General features: G+C 45.8%; 1 protein-coding gene across 1 annotated transcript; it reads left to right on the top strand.

Moving 5' to 3' along the window:
• On the top strand, window positions 1–22,800 carry MSS51 (MSS51 mitochondrial translational activator). The gene is made up of 7 exons (XM_026704145.2): window positions 1–126; window positions 7,615–7,833; window positions 8,620–8,775; window positions 12,825–12,949; window positions 13,614–14,177; window positions 19,689–19,782; window positions 21,027–22,800. Exons 2-7 carry the CDS (start codon window positions 7,652–7,654, stop codon window positions 21,262–21,264), a joined length of 1,359 nt encoding a protein of 452 aa, XP_026559930.1. The 5' UTR covers window positions 1–126; window positions 7,615–7,651; the 3' UTR covers window positions 21,265–22,800.
• The last annotated feature ends 591 nt before the right edge of the window (window positions 22,801–23,391 follow it).

The following is a 23,391-nucleotide window of genomic DNA, read 5'->3' on the forward strand; positions in this document are numbered from 1 at the left end:
GGGGCTGGCTGGATCTTCACGAATGAGAGGCCTCCCATAGCATTGCTGCAGTGGGAAGGTGGGAACAGTACCATAAACTTTCTTTCCCTGTTCTGGGACAATCCAAGGAACGAAGACGTCAAGCAGGTGAGCTTATTTCCTGAGCTTTAAATCTAACTTTTTAGGTTGTGCCTTGTTTGACTAGCATTTTCATAAAAACCCTAACCCAGTTAGAGAAAGATCATTTTTATTTGTGGATGGACTAGCTCACACAATGCTTTACTTTAAGCCATAGTAGCAAAAATTCTTCCAATAACAAAAATAAATTTCTCCCTGCTGCCTGCTTGGGTCAGTTTGCCCCCCGTGCCCCCCCAACTATTTGGGTTTTCAAGAAATAGATCTAGAGGTGCCTTAAAAAAAAACAGGCCCATTTAATTTTCAGTAAAATTAAATTTTGTTCTGGCTATGAGCAACAGGCAAGATATTCTCTCTCTCTCTTTTTTTTTCCTCCTTTTTTTTGAGAAAGAATTCTTTGGGAAACAAATTCTGGGCTCTCTCCTGGGTAAAACCTTGCCTCCTTTTGAAACAAGGAAGGAAAATGTTTATTTATGCGTTTATTTCCTATTTAAGCATGTATCCCACATTTTGTAGAGATTTTGCAAAGCTCACATTGTTTTTATAAATATGAGCTAACATGATTGGATGTGGGAGGCGGGCAAGCTCATGATGGGATTGGCTTCACTGTGGGTTCTTTGAGCCGAACCCCTGGGGTTTATCATTCATCCTGTAAATCATGGTTCCTTAACCCTGGATTGGTGCATTTCATGAATACAGCTGATTATACTGTGCATAAGTGCACAATCGTGCCTACCGTCCCTGCCCTATTGTCCCCATTTATTCGTACCTATTTCCTGTATTCTTACTCATGTTTATACTTATATTTATTATCTTGTAAGCAATTGACAAGTCAAATAAATACAAAATAAATAAACACATCCCAGAACAATTAGAACAGATGCTTTATTTTCGCCGTACAGATAGCCTTAGATGTACGACCCCAATTAGGATCTGAATTTCCATTGTGAAGCAAAGCAGTTTGGTGAATCGTCACTGATTCTTTGACCTTTTTTTTTTGCCATAATGGCTGTTAAGTAAATCATCCAGTCCTTGAATGAATCCGGCTCCCCACATCGATCATGAAATCAGGTGGGAAGGTCGGAAAAGTTGATCACATGACCTGGAATGCTCCAATCCTCATGAATACATGCCATTGCCAAACCCCCTGAATTTGGGAGATGCTCGATGGTTTTAAGTGGGAGCACTGGTTGCAAGTCACTTTTTTCAGTGCTTGAACAGTGGCTAGACAAAAGATGGTGAGTCAAGGATTACCTGTAGTAGGTGGCAAGAGGCAGAGGAACATTCTGATGAGCTTGGAAGATCTTCAGATGTTCCATGGGAGTCTATTTCTTTTCCTCTGGCTCTGTTCCTCAGCTCCCATCAGTTCATATAAACTGATTGGCTGATTTGTGGGTGGTACCAGACTGGAAATAGTATCTACCTCACCCATGTTGGCCAAGTTTGTCTTTTTATTTTTTTAACCATAAAGGTTCCGGGCAATTGACCCAACCCTTTGGTGAAATCTAGAATCCTGGGGAAGGTGGAACGAAAGAGGAGACGAGGATAACTTTGGTAGCCATAAGGTAGATGAACTTGATTACATCAGTGATGGGAATTTGAATTTCATGGGGAGCTGAAATTCAGGTTGTCCTCGACTTGCAACACTTCAAACACGTTCGAAATTACAATGGCAACTGAACAACGTGACTTATGACTGTTTTCACAGTTACGACCTTTGCGGCACCCCGGTGGTCATATGATCAAAATTCAGAGGCAACTGACTCATACTTGTAGTGTCCTGGAATCATGTTTATGATGGCTGCAGTGTCAATGGGGGAGCCAGATTCACTCAACAACCAGGTTATTAACTACTGTAGGGATTCACTTAAGAACCGTGGCAGGAAAAATCGTAAAACGGGGCAAAACTCGCTTAACAAATGCCTCATTTAACAATGGAATGTTTGGGGCTCAATGGCGGTCATAAATCAAGGACTGCCTATATTTAAATTTGGGGTGGGGTGAGTAATAGCCCTTCTGCCAGTGGAGGGATTTAAATTTTTTTTACTACCGGTTCTGTGAGCGTGACCTGGTGGGCATGGTGTAACTTGGTGGGCGTGGCTTGGTGGGTGTGGCTTGATGGGCGTGGCAGGGGAAGGATACTGCAAAATCCCCATTCCCTCCCTATCCCACTAACCTGCTTTCCAGCTCTGTTCTCCTGTGCAGGGCAACCAAAGAAGACCCAGCCAATCAGCTGGGATGCAATGGGAGGCGGAGAATAGAGGGAGGCCGGGCCAGTCAGAGGTGGCATTGGCCGGTTCTCCAAACTACTCCAAATTTCTGCTACCGGTTCTCCAGAACCGGTCAGAACCGGCTGAATACCACTTCTGCCTTCTGCCTTCCAGAAGTATTACGCGGCCCATCTTCCCCATCACAAGTGAGAAAACCCAAGCAACAGATTTGAAAGCCGCCAACCCCTGGCACAGCAGAACATCTGAAACTAGAGAAGGGGAATATCTTTTCCTGGTTGACGTTAGCTCTCATCTAAAGACGGTCTAAAAATAAACCCAGTCTGGAAGTGTCACAAGTCAGATGGGCTATCACTTGTTGAAGTCTGCAGCTGGGAAGAGGGCTTAGAAAAATACTCGCAGCTGAGCTCCACCAAGGAACATCCCTGCCCTTCACTCCACCATGGCTAATCGGATATTAATTGAAAGAATGTCGCTCTATGCATGAGATAAACAGACACATTCCAGGCACCCTGTGCCATTTTGCACTGCTAACAAGCCCTGGCATACTTCATCGACCCTCTCTCTTCTCTGTTGATGGAAATCTATCGTTTTGCATTCTGGGGACATCTGCAGGGTAGCAAGCCTGAAAGCCAGTGTTAAGCCTGGGGATCACCTGCTTATGTGTTTCCTGAAATTCCGCTGGTTCTTTCATGATGCAAAGCATTTTCCCCTTGCCAACTTCACTTAAAACGTATCTCTCGTCATTTCCGTCTGCTTTATTATACGCACCGCAGCTAAAGTAGAATAGAGATTTTGGTGGTGCTGCAGGTTTTTTTGTGTTTTGGCCATAAACAAATGGCTGAAAGCAGCAGGGGTCTCCCACCTTGGCAATTTTATGACTTGTGGACTTCACATCCCAGAATTCCTCAGCTAGCTATATAGTCCACAAGTCATATAGTTGCCAAGGTGGGAGACCCCTGGCTTAAAGGATTTTGGGACTGTAAAAAAAGATACATGCTTAGCACGAGCCTTGCAGATTGACAAGTAGTTGGGAATACAACCGTAATGGAGTCTGCCTATTACAGTCATTCGTTGGGATGATCGTAAATCAGGTTGTTCATATGAACCAAATTGGTTTTACTTTTTTTTTTTTTGTAATGGTCATTAGGTGAACGTGGTGGTTGGAAGGTAAGGTCTGCAGTAGGAAGTGCTGATTTTGGGAAAATCCATTGTAAATTGCTGTTTGGTAAGTTGAGAACAGCCTATATGGGGAATAGAATAGCATTTAGTATAATATATTTAGTATAATATATTTAGTATAATAGTTTTAGTATAATATATTTAGTATAATATATTTAGTATCTAGTATAATAGAATAGTATTTAGTATCCTATGATTATCACAGTGTTGTATCTTATGATTCTTGATGAATGTATTTTTTATGTACACTAAGAGCTTGTGCAGTGAAGACGAATTTCTTGTGTGTCCAATCACACTTGGCCAATAAAGAATTCTGTTTCTCTTCTCTTCTCTTCTCTTCTCTTCTCTTCTCTTCTCTTCTCTTCTCTTCTCTTCTCTTCTGGTTTGCTACCAAATGCAATGTCCACTCTTTGCAGGGATGTTGAAGAAGGAGGGGCAGCCTCTCATTGAGTCCTCCAACCCATTTCTGCAAGGTTTCTAAACAGTATAATGAACGTTCACTGGCAAAGTGCTACTCCATCTTTTTAAAAAAAAAACCAACCAAGATCTGAAATGGTACCTTAAACTTCTGGAAGGCTTAACCAATCTATTTTCTGTGTATAGTTTCCTCTGCAAACTTGGTGAGGGAGAAACCATATTTCAGCCCCGTGCTGTCCAAATGCCACTACATTGTGTTTTAATGCCCCTACAAACCAGCCATTCCTGCCCTGAGAATAGGGTGCTCTGGTTTGAGCCCCAAGCTCAGCCATTTGATTGCAAACTTTTGTTAGAGGAGACATCGCCGGTGTGCTCTGAATTGTGCTCGTCTATCCAAGCACTGGCCTTTCATTACCTTTTTACGGGATGCAAATTGGTGAGTGTTGTTTGTTCGGATACTTCTAAGTCACGGTTTGATTTCGGACTGTTTGATAAGCTGGCTGTTGTTGCTGAGACTTAGCTGGCTTGAAGTACTTTCCATGTGATGCAAGTTAATGTTAATGTTGTTTGTTGAGATCCTTCTGTCATGGTCTTGTCAGCTAGCTATATATGATTAAATATAGTGCTCTCTTTGACCCATTGTTTTGTTTGTTCATTCCCCTGCTTAATAAAGAATAGAGATTTTTATTGGCCAATTGGGCGCACAAGGAATTTGTCTCCGGTGCATAGACTCTCAGTGTACATCCAGAAAATGCTTCTTATTGGAAATACCTTGCAGGTAGTCTTCGGTCCTCACATGTACAACCATCACAGCATCCTCACAGATCAAAATATATTCATCAAGAATCATAAGATACAACATTTAATGATAGTCATAGGATACCAAATAAGCAATCGAAATCATACTAGGAAACGAAATAAAACAATATAAATCATAAAGATACAAGCAACAAGGTTATAGTCATAAGTTAGAAGGAGATAGGTAACAGGAAGGATGAGAAGAAGAATAGTAATAGTCTTACTAAATAGTTTGACAGTGTTATGGGAATCAGTTGTTTAGCAGAGTGATGGCATTCGGGAGGAAAACTGCCCTTGTACCTAGTTGTTCTGGTGTGCAGTGCCCTATAGCATTGTTTTGAAGGTAGAAGTTGAAACAATTTATGTCCAGGGTGTGAGGGCTCTCTAGATATTTTCACAGCCCTCTTTTTGACTCGTGCAGTATACAGGTCCTCCATGGAAGGCAGCTTGGTAGCAATTGTTTTTTCTGCAGTTCTAATTATCCATTGAAGTTTGTGTCTGTCTTGTTTGGATGCATCCAGAAACCGTTTCTTATTGGAAATACCTTACAGGTAGTCTTCGGTCTTCATATATACAACCATCACAGCATCCTCACAGATCAAAATCCAGGTCCATATATTTACAATGGTTGTAGCACCTCAGGGCCACGCGATCAGCATTTGCAACCTTTCTAGCCAAGTAAATTTGCAACCTTTCTCACAAGTAAAGTTGATGGGGGCAGGTAGGGAAGGGGAACCGGATGTGCCTAACTAAGTGTGATTTACTTAACTGCAGTGATTTGCTTAACCACTGTGGCAAGGACATAAAATCGGGCCTGACTCAATTGTCAGGCTGCCAGGTTCGGCTTGGCACTGCACAGGCATCCTGCCATCAAAGGCTAGCGGGGGGCGAGGAGGAGGAGGAGGAGGAGAATAGATGGGCAATAAAGCTGTGTGTGCAAGTGATGGGAAATGGGGAGGGAAGGGATGACAAGTGATAAAGACCAGAGAAGCTAAGAACCAGTTTGCACCAGCATTCAAGGCCAGGCATCCTGAGTAAGGATGTGGATTTCCCCCAAAACATCTCAGCACTCTCAAAACACTTCAGCGAGTTCTGACTGGCTGAAGACGGACTGGTCACGGAGAGAAGACTGGGATGAGGGGAAACATTTGTGTATCTTTTGAGTGAGGGAAATCCAGAGCTCGCCTGAATTTACTCCAGTCCACATCTCTTCGTTAAAAGAACCTTTCCCTCCAACCAAACGGAGTCGAGGGTCTTTCTTTCCTAAAGGATCAGATCGGGGCAGGCCTGACACTCCAAACAACCGCTTTGGATATTCAGGTCCCAATTCCGGTTGTAAGTCAAGGGATTCCCTGTCTTTTACTCGGGTTGTGAACACAGGACCTAGCATGAATTCTACAGCCGGGCTTCATTCCGACTCAGGCTGGATCTGTCAGCCGAGAGCGTCTTGCAAAACAAGCTGACAGATCTTTGGCACCATTGTTGCTTGGACAGGCACGCTGTCAAATGAAGATTGGCTACGCTGCCGCCGGCTGGCAGCCGGCCACAGACCTTACCATAGGCCCATCGTCTCTCCTAGGAAGGATTGATTTCAGGGAACAGGTGCAAGGCAAGAGAGACGGTGAAGGCTGTTAGCCGGAAGCCAAAAATGGGTGAGGATCCTGGAACCGCAAATACAGTAGATTTGCCGTGACAAGAGCAACCCAACAGGCGGGGGAAGGGAAGAGTTTTCATGAAGGGTGCTACAGGTAGTCCTCGACTTAACGACCAGGAGTTGGGACCAGAACCCCTGTTGCTAAGCAAGGCGGTTGTTACGTAACTCAGGCTCAATTTTACGACCTGTCTTATCGGGGCTCGTTAGCCGAGCGCTGGAGCTGTTAAGTGAATCCTGAAATCGTTCCATCTTAGGTTAAAATGAAACTTTGTAAGGAACATTTTTGCTTTCCCTGTTTGAGCGCCGTCTTCTTTTCCCGCCTGCCCATCCCATCTCTTTTCCAGGGGCCCCGCTTGCAAGTCTTTTCTGATTTAACATGTAATATTGAATTAATATAGGTATGTCTCGATTTGCAGCCATTCATTTAGTGGCTATTCAAAGTCGCCGCAGCGCTGAAGCAACACAACCTTTTTCACACTTATGACCATAGCAGCATCCCCCATGGTCATGAAATCAAAATTCAGATATCATCACAAAATCTCCAGGACCGTAAAGCCTACAAACTTGAAATTTGGCACATATGTTCCTCTTGGCTTCTAGGTGCTCACTAAGAAAGGATTTTTTGAAATGACCATCAGAGCTGATTATTTCCTTTATTATTATTATTATTATTATTATTATTATTATTATTATTAGCAGCAGTAGTAGTAGTAGTAGTAGTAGTAGTAGTAGTATCATGCTCTGATGCCAAGGAGTTCTACTCCCCCTCCCCACCTGAAAAGAAATCTCTTCCAAATGCAAAACACCACCAGAGGAGAGGAGTTTCAGTTTTAGTTTCACAGCACCAAGCAGCTTTAGTACAAAATAGTTGAGCTAAGCCACGCCCAGGCTCCTTGCTGTCTCCTTCTCACTCACACAGCAAATACTGCTTCAGTTTCCAAACATCCCTCAACTCTCTCACACACTGACAGGACGCTAGCCAGATGAATACCGATGGATTCTGGTAGGCAGAGGCAGAATTTTTTCCCTCCTTATTTTCCTCCCCAAAAACTAAGTCCAACCACAGAGTTTCATAGCAAAACAAGGGTATCGGGCTAGTATAATATAACGTCATGCTTATCGAGCAATTTTTTTCCCATTCATGAATGCCTATTGTAAGATCCACCACGTCCCAAGGTGAAGGAGGTTGAAAATAATATTGGCTGCTTCTCCTTTTGATAGGTGGATTCCATTCTAGATCTTCCCACGTCTGTTCAAGATGTCTCAGCGAAGCAAAAAGAAGACTTCCAAAAGCGGACATTCTAAGAACTCAACAGAGCACCCAGTTCTCAGCGGGGCGAAGATGGATTCCTTGGGTTTCCAAGCGATGGAGAGTAACGTTCCTGGGCTGTCCCAAGTTATCCTTCAGAAACTCAACATGAAGAATTATGATGAATATAGGTGAGCTGGATTAGCAAACAGAATGAGGGAAATATTGGTGTGGGGAAGTGGAGTTGGACGCAGAAGCTCTAAAGTAGCCAATGCTTGACTTGCTGGTGAACTATCAGCTCGATTAGGGAGATAAACTCTACGAGGTGGCTAAACTACATCCAGTTTTGGTCACCACACTAAAAAAAGATGTTGACGCTCTAGAAAAAGTGCAGAGAAGAGCAACCAGGATGATCAGGGGCTAAAACATACTATGAACAGTTGCAGGAACTGGGCTTGGCTAGTCTAGAGAAGAGAAGGACCAGGGGAGACATGATAGCAGTCTTCCAATATTTGAGGGGCTGCCACAGAGAGGAGGAAGGGATCAAACTATTTTCCAAAGCTTCATAATGGATGGAAATTGAACAAGAAGAGATTAAACCTAGAAATAAGGAGGAATTTTCTGACAGTGAGAACCATCAACCCATGGAACAGAAGTTGCCTTCAGAAGTTGTGGGAGCTTCATCCCTGGAGGGTTTCAAGAAGAGACTGGACTGCCTTCAGTCAGAAATAATGTAGGGTCTCCTGCTTGGGCAGGGAGGGAGGTTGGACCAGATTACCTACAAGGTCCCTTCCAACTCTGTTAATCTGGTCATAAAACAATCTTCCAAATCTGATTGTACTGGTCTTCTACTTAATTGAATCAGGGAGGTATTTGCCTGATTCACTTCCAAATGTGAAGCTTGGGAATGGTTTTCTGGCTTAGCATAGGATGATTTCTTCCTCAGCATTATTTTGGCACGGTCTGCTTCCTTCTAGATCTGCACTGGAGGGCAAAACCCCCTGCATGGATTTTGGCATCCGATCTTACTTTGAGATGTTTCAGAAAATGGAAGACACGTTCAAATTTTGCGTCGAGTGCAAAAAACTTCCTGATTCGCTACCTGACCCAAGAAGCCTACGGCGTTGCAAAAGGTAAAAATTAAAACTCCCCCACCCACCCCGCCGCCTGCTTCAATACCTTGGAAAGGGTACTGTTTTTTTTCCTCCAGCAGAATCATTAATTAAATTAATTTATTCAAAATGGCAACAGGAGCTTTGAAAGAAACAAAGAACTCAAGTTTGGGTTTTAAACATTGCTATCGAGATGTGATAAAGGTGGTACAGTGGCTCAGTGGTTAAGATGCTGAGCTTATCGGCTGAAAAGTCAGCAGCCCAGGTTCGAGACCCAAGTGGCTTGTGATGGGGTGAGGTCAGGGATGGGATTCTACCAGTTGGCACCTATTCACTAGAATCGGTTGTTAACATTCTAAGCAGTTCGGAGAACCGGTTGTTAGAAGAAATTACTGGCCTAATCCTGTAAGGAAGGAAACATTCTGGTGTTGCTTACAGAAACTACCTCTCCATTAACCCTTATTACATTCTTGGCAGGACTAGATTTCCTGTCTCAGGAACTTCTCTGGAGTTTTTTTCCCCTCCTTTGCTGGTACTTTGCTTGTGTGGAGGGACCATTTAAAGTTACAATGGTACTGAAAAAAGTGACTTATGACCATTTTTCCCACTTACGACTGTTGCAACATCTCCACAGTCATGAGAGGCCAGGTGAGGAGATGTGTGCCTCAATGTGAGTGATATTGAGTTGGCCACGCCCAGCCAATACCATGACCACCAAGCCATGTCCACCCAGTCACATGACCACCTAAGCCACACCCACCACCTAAGCCACACCCACAGAACCAGTTGTTAAAAAAATTGAATCCCACCCCTGGGTGAGGTCCCTTCCTTGCCTCATTTCCTGCCAACCTAGCTGTTCAAAAGCAAACGAGAGCAGCTAAATAGGTAAATAATAGTTAAATAGGCACCACTTTTGTGGGAAGGTAACAGCACTCCATGGACATCATGACCACGGAAATATCCTCAGACAGCGCTGGGTCAGGGGTCTCAAAACGGAGATCAGTCAATGAGCATTGGAGTAAAATCTGCAGGGATTCCTTTTACTGTTGAGATGTGTTCTGATCCAGCTCCCCAAATGCAACAAACCCTCCGAAGTTAACTCAAAGATTCCTTTATTAGGGGCACCAACAGCCCTGGCAAAAAAGTTTCGCTCTCCACCACAGGTTAACAAGCTCAGCTGGCTGGAAGATGAATAGTTGTCTACCACATCTATTCATCTCTATCCCCCCTGCCTTTTATCCCCATAGCTAGGGTGAGGCTTTGCTAGCAGCAGTGGCTCTTCCATCCCAAGGACTGGCCCATAGATTTCCGCTTGCTCTCCTCTCCTCTGCCTTCTGTGCATCCAAGCATCAGGCACTGGACCCAGCTGTTCCTCCTTTTCTTCATCAGCCACCTCCAGACATGGGGCTGTTGACTCTCATCTGAGGGCTAACGGATGGCCCAGGCTTCACCTCTGTCTCTCTGTCTCTGTCTCTCTCTCTGTGTCTCTCTCTCTTTCTCCCCCATCTCTCTCTCTCTCTCTCTGTCTCTAATTCCACTTCCCCCTTGGAGGTCTCACATTGCCTTGATACTGAATCTGACTGCCACACCTCCTCCTCCTCTGATTTGGCTGCTGGATGGGCCGGCGGCCGACAGACCACAAGATGCTAGTGCAGAAACGAAGGCATTCAACCCATCCCTTAGGGTGATATCCTGTTTTTTTTTTCCCAGGACTTCAAGACCACCTGCATAGTTCCTCCAGTTTTCCCCCATAACAGCCGCTTTTGAAGTAGGTTGGGTTTGTTTATACTGGATGCCTGAGCATAATCTAACAGGAGCCAACAGACCTTTTCTTTGCAATTAGGGGATAAGGATTAAATTCCAGGAAGGCAAACAACCACATCGAGAGGGTGGTCAGAATAATAAACCATAAGCGAAGATAAACATGAGGCGCCTATTTCAAGCCTCTTGTGACTATCGCTAAGCAACCGTGTATTTCTGCTGAAAACAAAGATGTCTCAGAAAAGAAGGAGGAAAGTTGACTACATCGGTGGTCCTTGGCTGAAGATGTAGTTGGGAATGACCCAGTGGTGGGATTCAAATTTTTTTACTACTGTGGGCGTGGCTTGGTGGGCGTGGCTTGGTGGGCACGGCAGTAAAATCCCCATTCCCACCCAACTCCAGGGAAGGTTACTGCAATATCCCTATTGCCTCCCCACCCGACTAACCTGCTTTCCAGCTCCGTTCTCCTGTGCAGGGCAACCAAAGAAGACCCAGCCGATCAGCTGGGACTCAAGAGGAGGCAGAGAAGAGATGGTGGGGGGGGCAGTCAGAGGGGATATTTACCGGTTCTCCAAACTACTCAAAATTTCTGCTTCCGGTTCTCCAGAACTGGTCAGAATCTGCTGACTCTGCTATAGATGTACTAGATCCCAGGGAACTCACTTTGGGGACCATTTTAATGATAATTTGGCTTAGAAAATAGAGCCAGTTGGGACCTATAGGCAGACCACCTGTGAAATAACACCTTCCTTTCAAGGAACATTGGTCTCAGTGGATTTCCCAGCGGTGAGGGAACATCTATTTGTTAAAGTTCATTGGCACTTTTTCTTTCTGGTTTCCTTTTATCCCAAGTTGAACTCTTGGGTTTTGAAAAGCCATACAGTCCTTGACTTACAACCTTTCATTTAGTGACCGTTCAAAGTTACAACGGCGCAGAAGAAAGGCACATAGGACTTTTCCCCACACTTACGACCGTTTGCAGCATCCCCACGGTCACGCGATCAAAATTCGGGCACTCGGCAACGGACACGTATTTATGATGGTTGTACTGTCCTGGAGTGATGTGATCACTGTTTTTAACCTTCCCAGCCAGCTTCTGACAAGCAGATTCAATGCGGGAAGCCAGATTCCCTTAACAACCACCTGATTCACTTAAGGAATGCAGTGATTCACTTAATGACTGTGGCAAAAAGGTTGAAAATGGGGCAACAGCTTTCTTGCTTAGTAGTGAAAATTTTGGTCTCCATCGTGACTATAAGCCAAGGACTACCTGCACTGTTTTTTAAATCAAAGGAGCAGGCAGACTTCATGTAGCCTGATAGATTCTTTGAGGTGTCCTCCAATAATTTGAAGGCATTTCTTGTCCAGCAAGCAAAAACTAAACAGATACTAGGTGTGAATCATGTGGACACCCCATAAAACTCCTCTGAGATTAAAGAAAGGCTCAAGACCATAATTTGAAGGCATCTCTTGTCCAGTAAGCAAAAACTCCACAGATACAAGACGTGAATCATGCGGAGACCCCATAAAACTCCTTTGAGATTTCCAGCAAGATTCAGTAATAGAAAGGCAATGGATAAAGGAGATAGGTGCTGTTGGAAGAAATATCCTTCGGGGTTCAGTTCCAAGTGGGGAAATAGACACTGGAAACATGGAGGCTGTTTGGAAAGATGGTTTAATGGTGGACAGGACCACATGGCTTGGAGCTCCAAAGTGAAAGGGACGACCACAGGCTTCAAGATGTTGGGTGAAGGAAAAGAGGGGCCAAGAGGCTGAGAGACCCTTAGTGATAATACCCTCTGTTGGGCCTCACCTTAGTGTTTCCTGTTCCTGTGTAAGAAATGTATCCCATTGGCTGTCAGACTCCCAGGGTTGCGGGGTGGGGGTCTTAGTTAACTTTGTAGGTTTTGTATGTACCACATGGCTTCACCTGAGTGCTGGCTGATGCAATCTTCCCTGGCCAGGTGGTGAGATGGGCAAAGGCCTTTGTTATGTAGAATACTCTGGCCCAGGCCTTAATGGCCCTCCCATTAACAAAGGTGTGGTGGGGTGAGCTTCTGCTTCTGAGTTTCTACTTCTCTTTTTAGGGGAAATATTCTGCTTGTTTAATATTTCCTAGGATATTTCATTTTTCTAGGAGAGAGGTGGGTGCTAACTTCCTACAGTGCAATAAAAAAAAAAATAGCAAGAAGTCCTTGAAAGATCGAGACAGCACGATAGCCCATGTTCATGATTCCTTAGATCGTTGGAAGTGAAATAACGCACCTCACAAATCTAGCATTGATAAATTCTCGTCCTTTTGTTTCTAGGTGTCAGAATGTCTACTATTGTAGTGCTGATTGTCAACGGTTGAACTGGCCCAGCCACAAAAAATTCTGCAAGAAACTGAAGCTGGCAGCCCTTGACCGACTTGCAGAATGGCTTGTCTTCACAGGTAACCTGAGATTCAGTTGGCCGTTGTCCATCTGGGGAGGTTTCAGACATAGAACAATAGGGGTGCCAGTGGTGGGGTTCAGGTTTTTTTGCTACCGGTTCTGTGGGTGTGGCTTGGTGGGCGTGGCAGGGGAAGGATAGTGAAGGATATCTTCATTCCCACCCCACCCCACTAACCTGCTTTCCAGCTCCGTTCTCCTGTGCAGGGCAACCAAAGGAGACCCAGCCGATCAGCTGGGACTCAACGGGAGGCAGAGAAGAGATGGGGTGGGGCCAGTTAGAGGTGCCCCCTCCCCTTTTGCTCCTCTTTTAATCCTGATGAGAGGGGCCATTCATTATCCACCTGTGGCCTTACTCCCACGTTGACCCTGAGTTCTTAATTGCTCCTTTCTTTTAGCAGCTCTGTGCGTATGCAGGCTGGGAACCGGCTCCAGCTGCTCCTCAGCCTCACTGCTATCTGAGCCTGAAGGCAACGGATGATGGCCAGCCTGCCCTGGCCCCATCTCTGCCTCTGATGCAGAGCCCTTGTCCAGCCTTTCTTAGCCTCCAAGGCTGGCCCAGGTTCCTCCCCAATCTCTTTACTACTGTCCAACTCTGCTTGCCAGCCCCTCCAGCCGCTGGCGGGCCGCAACGGATTCTTCTAAATCCTCATTGTCTCCCCGTAGGTGACATCCCTTTTCCCACAAGTGCATGGACAAAAAATACCCAGGACCTGCAAGGCTGGGAAGACTGGTTCTTGATGCAGGAACATCTGGAAGAAAAGCTTAGTGCTATCAAAGCCGGGCGTTACATGAGCATCCTCTGGGCCAACGCGGGCAAACCAAAGCCCAACGAAGTGGAGTTGACGGAGTCAATCAAGAGGGTGACCACAGACTTTGTCTCCAGGCCTGTCACCGTTGGCTTCGGGCTGAGCATGTTCCATCTGGATCCTTACGCCAAGCCCATCACGGTGCATGTGGTTGGAGCTTCTCATGTTGAGACCCTCAACGCTCGGGTGACGGATTACGATGAGCTCTCCCAGATGTTTCCGAAGCACCAAGGCATAGAGGTGGTCATGGTGGGGATGGATGTGGTAGATGGTCCCATCATGAGACCTCCGCTGGTGGCCTTTGGGCCTCGGCAAAGGGTCTACCTCAGCAGCTACAAGGACCTTTATCACAACTTCTGGGAATCACAGGTGGAAACACAGCAAGCGGCGCGACCAGATCTTGTGGTCGCCTTCCATGCAGGTATAAAGGTTTACAGCAGTGGTGGGATTCCAATTTTCTTTACTACTGGTTCTGTGAATGTAGCTTGCTGGGCGTGGCATGGCTTAGTGGGCGTGGCAGGGGAAGGTTACTGCAAAATCCCCATTCCCTCCCCCACCCACTAACCTGCTTTCCAGCTCCATTCTCCTATGCAGGGCAACTAAAGAAGATCCAGCCAATCAGCTGGGACTCAGGAGGCAGAGGATAGATAGGGGTGGGGGCAATCAGAGGTGGGATTGGCCAGTTCTCTGAACTACTCAAAATTTCCGCTACCGGTTCTCCAGAACTGGTCAGAACCTGTTGAATGCCACCTCTGGTTTTAGGCATTCTTCTTGTGTTCATGGATTATCTAGCCCCACCAGACTCAATGCAATGTAATGTTGAATTCGAACCAGGGAGGACCCAGAGGTCAGCACTAGAAACCAACATGGTGGGAAAAGCTGGTTTAGATCGTGTAGAGTCCTGCACCAACAAGAAGCATAAGTTTGGGGTCCATCAAAGCAATTTTGTTTTGTCTTTTAATGATCCTGTAATTCCTTAAATCATGGTGGAGTCAGGGCAAAGGAAGGGAGCTGATTATTTACTGTCCGGATGCTCTTCCTGTCACCAATGCGGAGTTCGCAGCACATATTTACTCATTGTGCCTGAGAGAGAAAAACCTGCTGCTATCTAGAATCAAACTCACAGCCTCTTATTTTGAGGCGAAAGCTCCACCTCTAGCCCAGTGGTCACCAACCAGTCGGCTGGGGACCGCTAGTGGCCCGTGAGAAACTTTTGGTGGTCCGCAGAGAAATGTCACACCCAAAGCAATTAAGCCAGGCTGCATGGGAACACAAGTCTGCACTGCCCACACGACCCATGGAAACACAAGGCTTGTGTCACTTGCATTGCAAACTATATGAGGCGGTGAGGGGAGGGGGGAATTTGCCCCATGCGCCTCGCCTGGCCACCGGGCTGCTTCTTTCTGCTTCTTTCTTCTTCTGCTTTTGGCTGCATGCAAGGAAAGCAGCAAAAGTCTTTCTTTCTCTCCCCAAAACTCCACCAGAAATGAGTCTTTGGGACCCTGCAAGGCCTCCTGCTTCAAGAGGCTGTGCCGGTGCAACAAGTCTCACAAAGATCATTTCTGGCAGAATTTGGGGGAGAGAAAGAAAGACTTCTGCAGCTTCTGCTGCTTTCCTTGCACGAAGCCAAAAGTCTCTCTCTCTCCCCGAGAATGGAGCTGGAGAAAGTAGGGTAGGTGTGTGGCCAGCTGGTCATGTGACTGGGTGGGTGATGTCACTCCTCACACCCAGCCCCACCTCCAAGAAGCAGTAGGATTCAGCCAGTTGGAGCTAATCCCATCACTGGCTGGCCCCGCCCCCACCCAATTTTCAGACCGTTTCTCAGGCTGTTTTCAGGCCATTTTTGGTCCAGAAAATAGTCTTAAAACAGCCTGAAAAATGCCCCCCAAATGGCCTGAAAACAGCCATTAAAACAGGCCCGTTTCCAGGCTGTTTCCAGGCTGTTTTCCAGTCCATTTTTGGCCCCCCAAATGGTTGAAAATGGCCTGCAAATGGCCTCAAGATGACCCCCAAACCGACTGAAAACCAAGCTGTTTGGGGGCCATTTTGGGGGCCTTTTTCATGCCATTTTCAGGCCACTTTTGGTCCAAAAACAGCCTGAAAATGGTCCAAAAAGCAGGCCGAAAAATGGGCAGGGATGGGACCAACCAGTGGTGGGATTTGCCAGTTCACCGAACTGCACCTAATCTTAACTACCGGTCCTTGAGAACCGGTGCGAACCAGCAGCAGGTCATCTCTGCCCAAAGGTTTTTATCTCCTCCCTAGATCTCAGTGGAAAATGGAAAGCTACCCAGAAGTGGATAATGTCCTTTCACGGAAGGCCAGGTCTTAAAGGGCAGGATGTGTTTAGTGTGCAGGCTTCATCTGCCAAGCATCAATCACCCAGCTCTGGGGATAGAATGACCCTTGAACAGCCTGGGAAATCAGCTACTGAAAGATACATTGGCTCCATTGACACATCTCCCAGAGTCTTATTATGAGCTGTGTTTGATTTGGGCTTAGTGCAATAAACGAGCCAGGCCAGCCACAGCTTAGCTGGGATGAGGCAAGCCATGGCTTAACAGAAGGTGCAAACCTAGGCAACATGCTTACTGGGATTTGTAGCCCTTCTCAGCAGTACCATCTGTTAATTGGTCCGATTCCCTTTCCAAAGTAGCTAAGTTCACAGATATATTTAGCCAGCCAGCAGTCTGGAATTTCTCATAAGGTTGTTGTGATGCTTCTGTGATTTTTGCACTGACAGGCACACTAGAAGGAGATGCAGCCTGTCAGCAACATTTCCCATGAGGTGGCCTCTGAACCTTTTGCAAAAACACGCGAGAGATCCTTAGTCCCAGCCAATAATGTGAAATATGCCACCAGTGTCCTCATCAAGAGGAGCTCTCGACTCCAGAATAGCAATAGCACGTAGACTTATATACTGCTCTGTTATGCTTTGCAATTACTCTCTGAATGCAGTTTACAGAGTCATCCTATGGCCACTTCAAGAATCTTGGTCCTTTTTTTTTAACCGAGCTCGTAAGGATGGAAGGAGGAGTCAACCTTCAGCCGGCCAGGATCAAACTCCAGACTAGCTCTGGACTTGCTCAATTGTATTAATGTCTGTTATACAGTGGGGATTCCAAGCAGATGGGCTGTATTCGAGAATTGGTCTGGCAAAGGTTTTGTATGCCCTGGTTTGCAGTTCAATGTCAAGAAACTCTCTTCCGGAGCATTGGTTTCTCAGGGGTGATGGTGACCCATTCTTTGAGTCTCCCCTTGCTCGATCCGCCCATCAAGAACACCACAAATCATCGCTAAGACCCTTTCCCAAACTCTGAAAGACCACCTGACCAATTTCAGTTCTTTAGGCATTCTGCAGCGTCTCTGTCCGTCCCTCTTGAATTCTCTGGCACAGCAAAGTGGTTTCTTTCCAGGAACAAGGTGTACTTTTGATCGTCTCTTTTTGTAACATCCCACTGCTGTGAAGCCCTCCAGGCAACAGAAGGCCTTTCTAAATATACAACTGCCTTGTGGCATCCCCCAGACTTCCAGAATGCCGGAGAAGCTTCAGCAAACTGGGCCTGAGTTTCCCATCTGCCTAGCCTCGCGGTGTCTAAACCCCGGGCATCAGACACTCACCAGTGGCCACGTTTCACAGTTATAATGTGCAAGGGTGTTCCAACAGCTGTATAAACAGCTAGGTTCTCGCTATTCTCCTGGGTGCGCTCCAGACATTGTTGCCTTCAGAGCCAAGCTCAGATTTAAATGTGCAATGGATAGAAGCCGCCGCCACCTTTCAAAGTTAGGAAGGAAGAGATTCCAGCCTCGTGTTCCATCCTATCTTACTATCTTTTTCTCTGGCAAAAGGGAGGAATGTTTTTTTCATTGTGTCACCAGGCTGAATTTCAGGGCTGGGCATATATGGAGAACCGAATTCGATGTTCACCGGTGCTCTTGTCTCAAGTTCAGACTGTCAAAGAACCAAAAGTTCAAAGAGCCACTGAGATGATCAAAGGCCTGCAGACTAAAACATATGAAGAACGGCTGCAGGTTTTTGGATCTGGCTAAAGAAAAGAAGAATTAGGGGAGACATGATAGCAATATCCCATTATTTGAGGGGCTTCCACACAGAAGAATAGTTAAAATTATTCTCCAAAGCATGAGAGGACAAGAAACAATGGTTGGAAGTTAACCAAAGAGAGAAGCAACCTGGAATCAAGAAGCAACTTCTTGATAATGAGGACAATTAACCAGTGGAACATTGCCTCCAGAAATTGTGGGCACTCATCACTGGAGGTTTTTTAGAAGAGTCTAGACAGTCACTTATCTGACATATTATAGATTCTCCTGCTTGAGCAGGGGGCTGGACTAGAAGACCTCCAAGACCCTTCCAACTCACTCATTCACTCATGTGATAAAATCTTTCCTGTCACACAATATTCCTCAACCATGGCAACTTTAAGAGGGATAGACTCCAACTCCCAGAATTCCTCTGCCAGCATGTGTCAAGACTGGCTGGGGAATTCTGGGAGCTGAAGTCTAAATTGGCTGGAGAATTCTGAGAGTTGAACTTCTGAGAGTTGAAACTCTGTTTGCCAAGTTTGAAAAACACTAACTGGTCTATATGAACATTTTCCGACAGACCAATTCCACACAGACAGTGGGTCTCTTGAGAATAAATATTTTCCGTGACATTTTAGTATTTTAGGGGAAAGGCAGATATTTTCTGCATCAATTTAAGGGATCCTTAACTGGGTATCTTTTCTTTCCTGGTCAAGCCAGCCTTGGATGGTTCAGCTGCTGAGACTCTGAGAAAATATGTTGCCTTTATAATTGTGTCAAGGCCTTAAGACCGTTTCTTCTCACCAGGCCACAAAATGTGGTTGAAGAAGGGATGAGAAGGCAAAGCTGAACTGATAGAAAGGATAACCTGGTTCCCCCTGATGTATAGAGGTAGAGAAGGAGAGCTTGTCATGCCTTAATTGGACAAGGAAAAGAGTAGAGACTTTTATAAAACATTGTAAAAACTGCACTGGGAGGATATTTGAAATGATTGAGGACCCAGATTGTTGGCAGCAATAGACTGACTGTAAACTGCTTAGAAAAGTGGTATATAATTCTAAGTGCTATTGCTCTTCCTTCCTTCCTTCCTTCCTTCCTTCCTTCCTTCCTTCCTTCCTTCCTTCCTTCCTTCCTTCCTTCCTTCCATGGTGTGTAGTGGTTAGAATGCCATATTGCAGGATAACTCTGCCAACTGCCAACAGTTCAATCCTGACCAGTTTAAGGTTGATTCAGCCTTCCATCCTTCCGAGGTGGGTAAAATGAGCACCTAGATTGTTGGGGACAAGAGGCTGATTCTGTAAACCACTTAGATAGGGCTGTAAAGCTCTGAAGCAGTATATAAGTCTAAATGCTACTGCTATTGCCCTTCCTCCCTCCCTCCCTCGGGCTACAAAACACTGTGGAGTGGTGTATAAGTCTAAGTGCTCTTGCTATTGAACAGACCTTCTGAATCTATGTAGGAGAGTAAGTAAGGAATAGGAAAATAAAAGGGTAAGGGTGAAAGTAAAGTAACAGTAAGGGTAAGGAAGCAAGGAAAAGAGTAAGAAAGGAGTAGGGCTCATAAAAAGTAAGGTAAGAGAAAATGTAAATAAGTATAAGGAAGTAGTAAGTAAATAACAGAGTAAGGATAAGAGTAAAAGAATAAGAATAAGCAAGGAGTAAGTAAATAAAAGAGTGAGGATGACCTTGGTGGAAATAGGTAATAGCCATTATCATAGTGAATAGCAAATAAGGACAGAAATCCAGAAACCATAAACAGAAACCTTTCCTGACCGGGCATCTTTTAGTTGTGTAGGACTTCAGTGCCCATAATTCTGAGCCAGCTTAGCCCATCCCTCTAGAGGGCTTTACAGAAGAAGCCCAGGCTTTGTCTCTTCTTATCTTCCAGGGTTCCATGCCTGTCCTGATCTGATGGCAAGTTGGCTTCCCACCTTGTTGCTTCTGCGAGACTACAAGATCCCTTCTTTATTCACTACGTACAGGTAAAGCTCTCCGTCCAGATCGTGTGATCAGCTGTGATCTGCTGCACCACGATTTAACCAGAAGAAACCCGTATCTTGATCCACCACGGGAGAAACGTGGGACAGCTTTCTTCTTTGCTTAAGCTGCAGCTGCAGAATCCATGAGCTTCGGAAGCCAGTGGTCGGAGTATAGGGTTCACTTACGAAAAGGACGTCCAATCTTGGCAACTTGTGGACTTCAACTCCCCGAAAACCCCCATCCCAGCTGGAATTCTGGGCATTGAAGTCCACAGGCTGGACATTCCTGATCTAAGACAGGGGTCGCCAACCTTTTGGACCTCAGGGACCACCAAACTCATAATTTTAAATCCAGCGGACCACTAATATGAATTTTGACTGACGGTGGCTTGCTGACGTTGGTGGGAAAGTCGGTCCCTTATTCCAGAGCTGCAGGAGTCACAGGACCGGACCTTTGGTCATCCCGGAGCAGCTGCTCCTCCACCTGGGTGCACCGGCTGCCATGGACTGGAGGAGCTGCTCCAGGATGACCAAAGGGCCAGTCTTGGGACTACCGCAGCTCTGGAATATGGGACTGGCCCGTGATGGGCTTGGAAATCTCCACCATGGGTGGTGGCACATATAATGTGCAAATTTGCAGGTGGTGCAACTTGCAAAAAGCAGCACAGCCTCGTGTTCCCACGCAGCCTGGATTAATTGCTTTGGGGGGAGCATTTATCTGCGGACCACCAAAATTTTCTTGTGGACCCTCAGTGGTCCCTAGCCCGCCTGTTGGTGACCACTGATCTAAGAGATGTCTTCTCCAACTGCCATGGAATCTGTGGGGATAGGGCATAGGGTCTTTGTCTTCATTTGCTCCCTGGTTGTGATTGCTTGATTCCACCAGAGGTTGATCCTGGACCTTCTGCATGATAATGATACTCTGGGTTGCAGGAGTGTGGGCAGAGGAACAACAATGACTGTAGTAGAGTAATAACTAATGAAGAATCAATCAGCAGTGACCTTGAATTGTGCTCTAAGGCAGGGGACTCCAACCTTAGCAACTTTAAGACTTGTGGACTTCAACTCCCAGAGTTCCTCAGCCAGCAAAGCTGGCTGAGGAACTCTGGGAGTTGAAGTCCACATGTCTTAAAATTGCCAAGGTTGGAGTCCCCTGCTCTAAGGCAACACCCTAATTTCAAGTGGAATTGGAGCAATTTTTGTTTGCCAAACCAGTAATTCATCCTTCCCTTGTTTCCTTCTTCTAGTGAACAGGAGCTGAAACATTCCCTCAGGATCCTGATGGAGCTGGAGACTCAGATCATCAGCTGTGGGGCCAACCCCTTCGCCTCCCTCAAACCGGAGCAGGCCCATTCAAACCCTAACAAGCCACCGGTCTACGCCAACTCCCACTACCTCATGTTCCATGGTCTAGGTGGCCCTCCAGAGGAACATGACATAGGAGAACTGGAGGGGGAAGAGGAAGAGAGATCTCACCAAGCTTAGAACTAGGCAACCTAGCTAGCGGTGGTACCTTTATATCCGTGTTTGTCACGCAACAAGCTAAGATCTCAGGAAGGCATGCATCGGGGCGATTGCGAAGGCTGCCTTTTTTGCTTGCAGCAAAAGATCCAAGGCTATTATTAGCAGCTGTCTAGTCTACTCTTATCAATTTGTAGACAAAGCATGTATCCCACTATCTTCTGTGAAAATACCTCCCAATTTAGAGTATGTAAAATCAGCTAACTTAGGACCTTCCAGATGTTGATGCTAGAATTTGCAAAATTCCCAGCCAAAGGCAATGCCAGCTTGGAGTTCTTGGAGCTGTCATATCCAACATAGTTGAAGGACTCCAGATTGGAGATGAAGGCCAGTTTGGTGTAATGTTTAAAGGCATGGAGTGGAAGCCAAGGAACAGAATTCTAGTCCTGTCTTAGGCATAAAGTCAGAATAAGAGAATTGGAGGGGACCTTAGATGTCTTCTAGTCCAGTGGTTGCCAACCAGTAGGCCGGGGACCACTGGTGGTCCATGAGAAAATTTTAGTGGTCCAAAAGAAATGTCACCCCCAAAGCAATTAATCCAGGCTACGTGGGAACACAAGGCTGCACCACCCACATGGCGTGTGGGAACACAAGGCTTGCATCGCTTGCATTGTGAACATGAAGTAGTGAGGGGAGGGGAGAAAGGGTGGAGGGAGGGAACTTGCCCCACTCGCTCCACGCACCTCCCCTGGCCACCGGGCTGCTTCTTTCTGCTTCTTTCTTCTTCTGCTTTTGGCTGCACGCAAGGAAAGCAGCAAAAGTCTTTCTTTCTCTCCCCCCAAACTCCACCGAAATGAATCTCTGGCACCCTGCAAGGCCTCCTACTCCAAGAGGCTGCGCCAATGCGATAAGTCTCACAAAGACTCATTTCTGGCAGAATTTGGGGGAGAGAAAGAAAGACTTCTGCTGTTTTCCTTGCATGAAGCCAAAAGTCTCTCTCTCTCTCTCTCTCTCTCTCTCTCACCCTGAGAACGGAGCTAGAGACGGTATCCTGCGATCCCAAATAAAGAATGATCAATCGGCAGGAAAACTGGGTGGGGAATTTTCCTGCAGACTTTTTTTGGGATTTTCCCAGGGTCTCTGGTCTGCAGGATTTAAAATTATGACCCTGAGGTCCAAAAGGTTGGTGACCCCTGTTCTAGTCCAATCCCGTGCTCAAGCAGGAGATCTTATACCATTAGACAATGGTTATCCAGTCTCTTCTTGAAATCTCCAGTAATGGACACACACACAACTTTTGGAGGCAAGTTGTTCCACTGATTTATTGTTCTCACTGTCAGGAAATTTCCCCTTAGTTCTAGGTTGGCTACTTGATAAGTTTCCATCCTTGGCTTCTTGTCTTGCCTTCAGGTGCTTTGGAGAATAAGATGATCCACTCTTCTTTGTGGTATCTCTTCAAAGTCAACATTTTGGGCCAGGTATTCTATTAACTCTGGAAAGGATTGAATGGCAAATCTGAGCAATGTAAAAATTTAATAAAATAAAAAGCACATCTGGAAATTGTTAATTTTGTTATTCCTGCTCAAAGTCATCTGCTTTTAATGGATGGCTGCATGAATCGATATGTAATATATTCTCATTCACATCTTTGTTTTGGGAACACAATTGCTTGTGGTTTTTTCCCAGGGGTGGGATTCAAATTTTTAACAACCGGTTCTGTGGGCATGGCTTAGGTGGTGGACGTGGCTTGGTGGTCATGTGACTGGGTGCGCGTGGCCTGGTGGTCTTGTTATTGGCTGGGCGTGGCCAACTCAGTATCACTCACATTGAGGCATGCATCTCCTCACTTAGCCTCTCATGACTGTTGTAATAGTCATAAGTGTGAAAAATAGTCATAAGTCACCTTTTTCAGTGCCATTGTAACTTTGAATGGTCACTCCACACAAGCAAAGTACCAGCAAAGGAGGGGAAAAAAAACTCCAGAGAAGTTCCTGAGACAGGAAGTCTAGTCCTGCCAAGAATGTAATAAGGGTTAATGGAGAGGCAGTTTCTGTAAGCAACACCAGAATGTTTCCTTCCTGCCTTCCTTACAGGATTAGGCCAGTAATTTCTTCTAACAACGGGTTCTCCAAACTGCTTAGAATGTTAACA

The sequence above is a fragment of the Pseudonaja textilis genome, chromosome 14, assembly GCF_049901715.1.
Source record: "Pseudonaja textilis isolate UNSWEBS1 chromosome 14, rPseTex1.2, whole genome shotgun sequence".
Taxonomy (NCBI): domain Eukaryota; kingdom Metazoa; phylum Chordata; class Lepidosauria; order Squamata; family Elapidae; genus Pseudonaja; species Pseudonaja textilis.

What these genes read in the sequence shown, in the direction of transcription:
- MSS51 (XM_026704145.2), top strand. Translation starts at nt 7,652, where the DNA reads ATGTCTCAGCGAAGCAAAAAGAAGACTTCCAAAAGCGGACATTCTAAG. An exon ending in AGCCTACGGCGTTGCAAAAG is followed by an intron (nt 8,776 to 12,824) that starts GTAAAAATTAAA and finishes TTTTGTTTCTAG; the next exon opens with GTGTCAGAATGTCTACTATT. An exon ending in TGTGGTCGCCTTCCATGCAG is followed by an intron (nt 14,178 to 19,688) that starts GTATAAAGGTTT and finishes CTTATCTTCCAG; the next exon opens with GGTTCCATGCCTGTCCTGAT.